This window comes from Penicillium concentricum (genome assembly GCF_028827145.1).
Source record: "Penicillium concentricum strain IBT 3081 chromosome Unknown utg000003l_segment0_segment0, whole genome shotgun sequence".
In the NCBI taxonomy this organism is placed as follows: Eukaryota; Fungi; Ascomycota; class Eurotiomycetes; order Eurotiales; family Aspergillaceae; genus Penicillium; species Penicillium concentricum.
Window position 1 is genome coordinate 377,651 of NW_026622756.1, and position 10,047 is coordinate 387,697.

The 10,047-nt window shown below is 47.3% G+C and overlaps 4 protein-coding genes across 4 annotated transcripts; 3 read left to right on the forward strand and 1 right to left on the reverse strand.

Moving 5' to 3' along the window:
• Nucleotides 1-669: 669 nt before the first annotated feature.
• Nucleotides 670-2,966, forward strand: N7517_007997 (uncharacterized protein; the record flags this gene model as incomplete). Its single annotated transcript, XM_056725727.1, has 2 exons — nt 670-1,063; nt 1,159-2,966. 2 exons carry the CDS (start codon nt 670-672, stop codon nt 2,964-2,966), a joined length of 2,202 nt encoding a protein of 733 aa, XP_056576578.1.
• Nucleotides 2,967-3,506: 540 nt separating this feature from the next.
• N7517_007998 (uncharacterized protein) lies at nt 3,507-3,806 on the reverse strand (the record flags this gene model as incomplete). The annotated part of the gene is made up of 1 exon (XM_056725728.1): nt 3,507-3,806. One exon carries the CDS (start codon nt 3,804-3,806, stop codon nt 3,507-3,509), a length of 300 nt encoding a protein of 99 aa, XP_056576579.1.
• Nucleotides 3,807-5,074: 1,268 nt separating this feature from the next.
• Nucleotides 5,075-5,446, forward strand: N7517_007999 (uncharacterized protein; the record flags this gene model as incomplete). The annotated part of the gene is made up of 1 exon (XM_056725729.1): nt 5,075-5,446. The coding sequence occupies one exon, from the start codon at nt 5,075-5,077 to the stop codon at nt 5,444-5,446; it is 372 nt and encodes a 123-aa protein (XP_056576580.1).
• Nucleotides 5,447-6,140: 694 nt separating this feature from the next.
• Nucleotides 6,141-7,506, forward strand: N7517_008000 (uncharacterized protein; the record flags this gene model as incomplete). The annotated part of the gene is made up of 2 exons (XM_056725730.1): nt 6,141-6,310; nt 6,411-7,506. 2 exons carry the CDS (start codon nt 6,141-6,143, stop codon nt 7,504-7,506), a joined length of 1,266 nt encoding a protein of 421 aa, XP_056576581.1.
• Nucleotides 7,507-10,047: the final 2,541 nt, after the last annotated feature.

Sequence of the window (10,047 nt, forward strand, 5' to 3'; positions counted from 1 at the left end):
CTATTAATAATTTCAATTCCTATGCTCTGCTCTACTGCGTACATATTTTAAATATCTCCGAACTCGTCAGGATATTTCCCACCTGCAGTTCCCAACGTTGGGACAGGCTTGGAAGGGCTTGGCCATTTCTCGCGTGGGTGCCCAGATGTAGAGTAGAATGTGAATGAGCTCATTCATGGATACGCGCACATTTGGATATGTCATTCTCCAATTACATGAGGCATATATGTACATTTTTAGTTTGCTTTTTGTCTCCTTTCCACTGCAGATCATGATTTCCCTGTAATTACTTTTGCAGAGATAAATCGATCAAAATAAACCCGATCTAATAATGCTATTGGAACTGCCATTGCGTAAGAGGCGAATGGCCCGGCTAAATAGCTTTCCCCAGATCGCGTCCCTGGGGATCTACTTCTTTACATAATAGCTTCACTTCAATTACTTTAGAGCTTCAACTTTGATTTGATTTTGTGATTAATGAAATATTCAAGAAACATTCTGGCTTTCAATTTTCTTAGCAAACATAGCAAGAACATTTACGTAGCACTGTAGTGATGTGTCGTCATGTGCCTAAAACAGGTTCCCGGGCCCAACTCCTCCCTACATACCGTAGAACATCAACCTTGAGCTTCGTCACCAACCACTATCTCACTCCAGGGCCTATTCAATATGCCCTCTGAGACAGAACCCCTCCTCCCTCGCTATGAGGATGACACCTCCCGTCAGCGACGGCTCCACCAAAAGCTACATAGCTACCAGATGATCCGCGCCATCTCCGAGGGATACATGCCAACAACTGAACAAACTATCGCCAACCTCCGTACCCTCCTAGCCTCCGATGTCCTCAACCTACGTAATCAAGATATCGGCAGCGTCGGTCGCCAGCTAGTGCGGGATAGTCGACTGTGGATCCAGGTCTTCATTGAATTTCTGCAACAGAAGAACAGCCAAGACCAACTCCAGGAGTTTCTGTGGCGCCTGGCCCGTTCGCGCGTCGAGGTGGACACCGAGAGGGTTTCAAGGCAGGCAGCCCACGTGAAGGCGCGGGCAGATACTAAAGCTGGTGGGTCGCGATTTCCCCCTCTACAACTGCCCACCTTCTGGGCTTGGCACATGCAAATCACAAAGTGATGATCGTTGGCTAACCCCTGCGCGTAGCATATGACAGTTTCCGCACTGTCGGTGGTCTGCTTCTGACTAATGCCGATTTCCGTCTTTTCGTCGATGACATCGTGACCGTTGGCCGCCAGATCTTCGCTGATACCGCTGAATCGCTCGCCGAATCTTCCAAGAAAGTTGCGGAACAAGTTCAACCGTCCGAGGAAGAAGAGCAGGCGCTACAGGGCGCTGGTGCCGATGAGGGGTATGAGCTATCAAAGGCCGAGGTGAAGGAGGAGGTTGCACATGTCGCGGGTGTGGCCGGCGAAGGGATCGCTCAGACGAGCCACGATGCTGTACAGAGCGCCAAGGAGCACCTGTCAGGCCGAGAAAGGGACACCTTGCTCTTCCGGTTGAAGCAGGCGGTTCAAAATCTCCGAGAGAGGACGGACTACTCTGACTCGGTGGCAACACTTGCCCAGTTGGTAGCGCGCTATGCTAAGATCTACGCCGATGTAGCAGAAAATACTGCCTCGGTTGCCCAAGAAGACATGGAAGTCAACGCTGACCTCAAGCGGGCGGTCGACGAATTCTGGAATCTCTTGCGGTCATTCGGTAGCGCAGAGGAGTGGGATCGGCTTCAGGAGAAGTTTCACAATGTCTTGCGCCATGCAAACAAAGATCCCGAGTTTGATAATCTCCTGGGAGAGGTCGGAACTTCGTTGCAGGACATGCTCATCAACCCCGAGTTCTTCGACTCGGCACCGCAGAAGCTCGATGAACTCAAACAACACTCTGATAAAGTAGGCTCGGAGACGAGCCTGCGAAAGGATGTCGACGATTTCCTAGCACAGACCAAACTCACACTAAGAACTGTGCCGGAAGACCCAGCCGTCTCCAAGTTAATCAATGCCACTAAGAAGGTCTATCAGGACGCTTGGGGTGCCTACAACGACAAGAAGGCCGACCTCCCAGCAGACTTGGTGAACGTCTTCCTCCCAGTGCTCCTCCGAACAATCCAATACATTCCATTCCCCCGCCTGGAGATCTCTGCTCCAGAAATGGACCTCCTCCTCGAGAACCTAATCCTTGAACCCGGCCACACAGTAAACTTCTCTTCCTTCCTTCCCTACCGCATGCATCTCCTCACGCGCAATGACATCGACGTGGTGAAAACCCACTCGAAACGCACAGAAACACTCATGAAAACAGCCTTCACAGTCACCGTCCAAGGTCTCAACATCAGCGCCGAAGACTTCGGCTACTGGTTCCGCACCCACACAGGCTTCTTCCACCTGAAGGATGAAGGCATAGGAAGCTTCTACCTAGACCGCCGCGGCATCGACATCTCCCTAGACATCGAAGTCGGCCGCGGCAGCCTGGAGCAGATTTTCTCTTTGCGCGGCGTCCGCGTGTGCATCCACAAACTCGACTACACAGTCAAGCGCAGCAAGTGGAGATTCCTCCTATGGCTGACTAAGCCATTCCTGAAACATCTCGTGCGGCGCGTATTGGAGAAGAAGATTGCAGAGGAGATTGTTGCTGCGGCGTTCGCGCTGAATCGCGAGCTAGTCTTTGCACGCGAACGGCTACGTGCTGCGCGCATCGCTAACCCGCAGGACCTGGCGACCTTTGTGCGGGCTGTCCTTGCGCGCCTTAAACCTGCTGACTCGGATGTCGAGACTAGGATTGGTCTTGAGCCGCTAGATCAGGGTGTCTTTAAGGGTGTTTATGCTCCTGGTAGTATTGTCAAGACCTGGCATGAGGAGGCCACACGTGCGCAGGAGGCTATTGAGGATGGAGATGAGACGCGTGGCCTTGGTCATACGTGGCATAATGATATCTTTAATGTTGCTGGGCGAAACTGATTGCATTATCTAATTTAGGAGTTGAGAGGAGTTGTTCTACTTAGCTATCAGCGTGCTTATGATTTTATCATGAATCCCAACATACCACCGGATGTCAGCCTGTACTCGATGGCTTTCCTTTTCTTTTAATTCTCACCTCTTATCACTTTTTGAGAATGATCTACCAAACCAGAAGCCATAATATAGCCCCATAACGCTGCACAGTAGCGACCGGCATCGCCCTCCCTGTCGGAAACATAGATGTTCTTTCAAACCCTAATCACATGACTCGCTATACCTTGGGTTGGGCGTAAAAGGTCTGTTTTGTATCTGACAGGGTTTCATACCCGACTTCTACCACTAGTAATCATACGAGTAAGAATACTACATGAGTCTATAATGTTCCATTCAAGCTGAGCACAAGCACTTTGTCCATAATTCTGTGCTTTGCATCTCGTTGATTCAATCTAAGAACATGCCTTTCTCGTTTCAATGAACCCCACCACGGCTTTTGATCTTATCGAGCGATGTTCACTCAGACCCAGCCCCAGGGCTGTTCATCTACATAGCAGCTTCAGCCTGGATCATGCTCATATACTCTTCACTAGATGTAGGATGCGGCGGAAATATGTCATCGCTGTCGGAAGCTGAGCCCCACACATCACGTCTTCTGGCTCTTCGTTCAGCCTGTTCAGCTCTCAGCCGGGCCCTTTCACGTCGTGCTCTGTCAGCCTCAGCACGCTCCTCGATTGCTCTCGTGAATCGCCGACAGACTTGGCATACAGATAACGGTGTCCCGTTTTCTGAGACGCCCTTTCTGAATTTGCGACACTCCAAGCAGATAACAGATGGTTCCCCCATGATGATGATGATGATATTACTGACGATCGATTAGTGCTTGGGTGTGGGTTGATACCACAGTCCACACACCACCGTTCCGTTGCTTTTCCTTTTCGCCATATTGTCCGCAATTTTTGTTCTGGGTCATAATCTAAGACAATCCTGACAAGCGTATAAGTCGTTCTGGCCACTGAAAGGAGTCACTTCCGTTTTGATCAACTCCAGGTGAGTAGGAGACGGTATTATTTCACGAAAGAGCCGACACGAACGTTGGAGCCAGATAAGACTGAACGCATCAAGATGACAGGCTTTGATGAGTAGTATCTCAGTTGGAATATCACATATAGTGGGGGTTTAAGACATTGTAACAGTGCTGACCCCGTTAGATAGTTCAAAGCAAATATGAGTCTTGAGTATTTGTGAGTTAGGTTAAAGAGTTGAGATCGAACGGGGTACTTTAGGCCAGCGACAAATATGTACATAGCTGTACAGTGCACTTGAGTCTTATAATTTACCAATCGCAGAACTCATCTTTAAATACTAATTTCGGGTTAGCATGTGATTAGGGTTTGAAATAGCTTCTATATGTTGTTCCATCATAGTGGTCGCTACTGTAGTGGTATACAACTCCAGTAAAATCCCCAGCCTTCCTATTACAATGAGACTATAGACATAGCTGCAGTAAATGCTCTCTTTAAAAAAGAAATCTCACTCCTTTTCCTCACATAGTTGCTACAACTTTTATAGAACGGGATCCCTCACTGGTTTCACCTGCACTTTTCACTACCTTGATCCCCGCACCCCGCAGAGCCTCAAAATCCATTCTAAGCTTATCCCATCTGCAGACCACACTTGATCCTCTTTAGAAATCGACATCAACACTATTATATCTGCATATCATGTCTGATCATATAGAGGTATAGCACTAGAGAACCACTCGTGGGCCTGATCATTATAAGCTCATCATATAGCAGGCCGCAATACAGCAAGTGGAAGATGATTCCACCGTTCAGATCCGTGTTGGAGGAATTGAATACTCCATCGACATAACGAAAATACCCTATTTTAATTCATTTCTCAGATTCCAACGGTCTTCCGGTCAAAATTCATCCCAGTTGCCCACACACGACGAGATACCTTTTTTCGATATAATCGACAAAGGAATCAAAATTGGCTTTCGTCAGTTCTTCCGCCTTATGCCGACCCGAATTAATGACTATCGTGTTCTTTGTGAGACACTCGAATTTCTCTGTATTGATGTCCTATCTGGACGCGGTATCAATTCGATCATGGGAGACCTCAGGAGTGGCAAGCACTATTGGAATGAGCATATCTTCAAAACCTGGGCACGAGACTCGGCTTTTCGACTTCTGTACCTCTTTCTTCTAGGTGACTTCGGGTCCGATGTCAAGGATAGCAATAGGGCATACAACGCAGCTCTATTTGTCGTCTCTCATTGCGGAATTTTCGAGCGCAGGACGAGAAAGATGGTCCGGGAGGCGTATGAGGAGCGGTTTGATGTATCAGCTAAACAGCTACGTGAGCTTGATAAGTGGGAATTCCACCCTCCTGCACCTGAATATTCAGAGGATGATTTGACTACCGAGTCGGAGGACCTGAGTTTTGATTTTGATTATGATTATTATTCGGATCGATCGTGAGTAGTTACGTGCGGTGTTCTAGCTGTGTACACCTCTACCTAGGCGTCTATGGTCTACTTCAAAGTTGGTAGTTTTCTGTATGCGAACTAGAATTGGTGATGTAAAAGTCTCTGGTATTTCAGCTATCTAGAATGTAATTTTTCCATGAACATAATCAATATAAACAAGACTTAGGTCAACCTCTCTTTGGCATACATCTCGATATATATCTATGGAATTGAACGACACAACAGACGATGTAGCCACACCAAGCTACAACACACGAATAAACATACTCGAAACAAATTATCCGATCGCAAACGTTAGTGCTGAATTAAAATAGAATCTTCTACTCTACACCACTCATTGTTTATTGCTTATCTCCCAAGTACATAGTGACCATACTTCCACGTGACCCGGCTGAACATTGTTCCTCTTTTAGGCCACCTAATGTAGATCTAGCACAATGAAGCCGCGGAGCCAACACCTCTAATCTCTAATTCTTTACTCTCTGGCATAAAGCTCGACGGAAGAGAACACCCATGCTACCAGCGATTGCATACTTTATGTCGAATAATTAAACATCACAACAAACCCACCAAAACCCTAGCTCGTCGAAGCTTCACCTATCAACATACCTCGGTCTACACAAACAAAAGCTCCACATCCCCTCCGAGCGCACGAGCAGCTGCTCGCGCAGCTCCCCACCGCCGAAATGCAGTTATTACGACTCCTAGTCACGATAGCTGTGGTGCTATTCTCCGTCGTTGTAATCGCCGCCGAAGATTACTACAAGGTGCTTGGTCTCGCGAAGTCAGCGTCGGAGAAGGACATAAAACGCGCATACAGAACACTAAGCAAGAAATACCACCCTGACAAGAACCCGTGAGTGCAACTGCTCTTCTCTTCTATTTATCCACTTCTTTTTCTACTGCTCCACACATGGTACACATACACACAGCGCAATTGCTAACCCAACTCTTAGCGGCGATGATACGGCCCGCGAGAAATTTGTCGAAATCGCAGACGCCTACGATGTGCTCTCGACCAGCACACTGCGCAAAGTGTACGACCAATACGGCCACGACGGGGTAGAGCAGCACCGCAAAGGCGAAGCAGCCGGCGGTAGTCACGACCCATTCGACCTCTTCTCGCGATTCTTCGGCGGGGGCGGACACTCCGGCCACGCGCCTGGACACCGTCGTGGACCAGACATGGAAGTGCGGGCGGCGCTGCCGCTACGGGATTTCTACAATGGACGCGAGATCAACTTCCTCGTTGAGAAGCAGCAGATTTGTGATTCGTGCGAGGGAACAGGATCCAAAGATCGACATGTTGTGACTTGTGATCGGTGCGGTGGACGTGGAATGGTTATTCAGAAACATATGCTTGCGCCGGGGATGTTCCAGCAGGTGCAGATGCAGTGTGAGAAGTGTCATGGACAGGGGAAGAAGATCAAGAATCCTTGTCCTGTTTGTGAGGGAAGTCGGGTTGTTAGGAATCAGGTTGAGACTAGTGCTACTATTGAGCCTGGGATGGGCAAGGGGACTAGGCTTGTGTTTGAGAATGAGGCTGATGAGAGTCCTGACTGGATTGCTGGAGATTTGATTGTTATTTTAGATGAGAAGGAGCCAGAGCTTGGGGAGTCTGAGGAGGAGAGGACGGATGGGACGTTCTTCCGGCGGAAGGGGAAGGATCTTTTCTGGAAGGAGACTCTTTCGCTGCGCGAGGCTTGGATGGGTGGCTGGAGTCGCAATCTTACGCATCTTGATGGACATGTTGTTCACCTTGGACGTGGACGTGGCGAGGTTGTGCAGCCGTTGGCTGTTGAGACTGTTGCCGGGGAGGGCATGCCACATTACTCCGAGGGTCATTTACATGATCACCACGATGAGAATGATGAGGCGGGAAATCTGCTTGTTGAGTATACTGTTATCCTGCCCGACCAAATGGAAAGCGGGATGGAAAAGGACTTCCATGCTCTTTGGGAGAAGTGGCGCAAGAAGATTGGAGTTGACTTGGCGAAGGATTCTGGGCGACCGGTTGCGCCTCCGCCGGCGGAGGATAAAGACGAGTTGTGATTACTTTTCCAAGCCTTGTTATTTTTGATTCCCTTTTTTTTCCATGGTCATTGTATATTGATTGCATCTGTTGATTTGCGTGCATTTTTAAGGCTCTGGATTAGATTAGACCCTTGGCTTGTATTGAGATGTTGAATATGATATACAATAGATGCCTGAATTCTACAAGCGGTCTTCCTCGGATAGAGGGTGTAGATATAGAATTGGAGTCCAATTGGTCCATCGGCAAACGGAAATGAACTTCCAAGGCCGTCGGCATACATGACTCAATATAAAGCCGGACCCCCTCTATAACTTATTCAATTGGCTCGACACATATGGACGACCGGGATACTGCTCGTGCCGCCCTCATACCAGATGCAGATCGACGATCTGTAGATCTGGAAGATCTGGCCGGGACGGAACTCGGTGTACCCGATGTACGGAGTAGGAAGCTCCAGATTCTGATTCTACCCGACACTGTTTGGTGGCGATGCATACCTCTCACATGATGGGTTTGTGGCGCAGGATGTAAACAAAGAAAGACGTACAGCGCATAGATCTAGCGCGATGATCTAACTGGAATAGGCCTGGAAGGGGCGAGTGTCTAGGACAGGGGTTGGAAGTTGTAGCCAATAAGCTTAGTTTACTTCCGACTACACCCATAATTCACTTCCTTGACCGGTATTTCAAGTTCATATTGTGCGATGTGTCTGATATAAATGTGTCGGGTGTTCGTTTGAAGGATCGGCTAGGATATCTGATGCCCTCTCCATGTGCAAACAAGTCTAGAAGCATCCACTTCGCGGGTGCGGGTATAGGCGCTAGTTGGATCATGTAGGATTAAGGGGCTCTTCCGGTTTATTCTAAGGGTTTGGTGTACTGTTGTTCATGGTGTGGGCTTCATTTCATACCCTGTATATTGTTGCTTTGTTGATATCTTCAGGTATTTAGATAAAGACATACGGAAAGACACATTGTTCACCGATACAATAGATCTCAGGTCCCTTGAATAGGAGTCCCTAGGAACATCCTAGTCCTTAGAAACACCCCAAACGGGGTGGGAATAAAGATTCGAATAAAGCGTCAATTTGTCAAGGTTTCACCGGTATATTTTTGCAGAGAGAGTTCAATTTTGATTCTGACTTGACAAGTCAACCATCCCAAAAATCAGACATCAATCTGGTTAACTAATATTCCAAGTTACAATATAGGCAAGGATATACATCAGAACTGCGCCACGAACTACTCAAGGATCTATAAACCTTGCAGATTAGACTAGGCTAGACGATGAAAAGTTCGTGCCATTAGATAGGGCTATTTTGGAAGACTTGCCGGCACGGCATCCCAAACCATAGTTCTAGCCTCCATCCTGATGCGTCCATATGTACCCCGTGTACCCCGTATGCCGGCTGTCGTACGTATGTGTATGCACCATGCACTATCAATGATTCTGGGAAACCCCACAATGGAAAGAAAGGCCAGCCAATGCATATCATCCACGTTGAGACTGCACCTAGATGCAGCTATAAACAGACTTTTGGGACAGGCTAAGGGTATGCGGGTCGGGGATCCAAGCGCGGGTTGTCTCCCGGAGGCTATCTGTTATAGTATCATGGTATAGAAATTGGGAAGGTATACGAAGGCATAGCCATTCGAAAAATTATTTGTCAATTGCGACTTAATATTTGATTCATGCACGTATCTCTGGGGCGTGTAGGCTGTACCTTGCATCAAAGAACATTACGGGGATTGCTTTGATAGCGGCATTTGTGGAGCTCTTTAGATCATTTAAACTATGTTCTCTACCCACGCTGGATGTTGGCTCTTTCCTTAATCGGCCATGCTCCGGGGTTCAGAGGATCAAACAGATAGATCAGCTATTGCGGGTTGCGGTGTGAGGTGGGTTTAATTTAATATTTGATTTATATGCTTCAACTGTTTAGGTTAATATTTTTTAGAATGTTTAAGGACATGTATTCACTAATAGGGTTGGGCTATAATCTTGAAGTCAAAATACATTGATTCATCTTATATTACTATTTTACCATACACTTTGAATAGACTATGTATAATGATTCTATATATATAAGCCCTATTAACCTTCGATCTTCTGCAGAAATATAACCCACGTTCACTTTCCAATAATATTCCACGGAAGTTTCTAGGGCAAACGAAAGTGCTCTATTAGCAAGGTAGCCAATCAGCGCAATAATATAACATATTAGCGCGAAAAAAAAGACCCGAGACCGAATTTGACAGCGATCGACAAACGTTGGGGTGCAGGTAAACGGCAATGCATCTCCCCGCAGGTCTCGGAATTGATGGCCTTTGCATCCGAGTTGGTATTTACGTATAGAGTTTTGATATATGTAGCTATCTACATCGGGATCTATATACACTCACTAGTATTCGAAACCCATGACATCCGAAAATTTTTGTCTTATGATTTGATTTGACAACGGGGGTCCAGAGGTCCACTCGGGAGATTATTGAATGAATACATCATAATTTTCAAATATAGGCAGTCTAGGTATAGGCCAATCAATGCCCATAGATTGT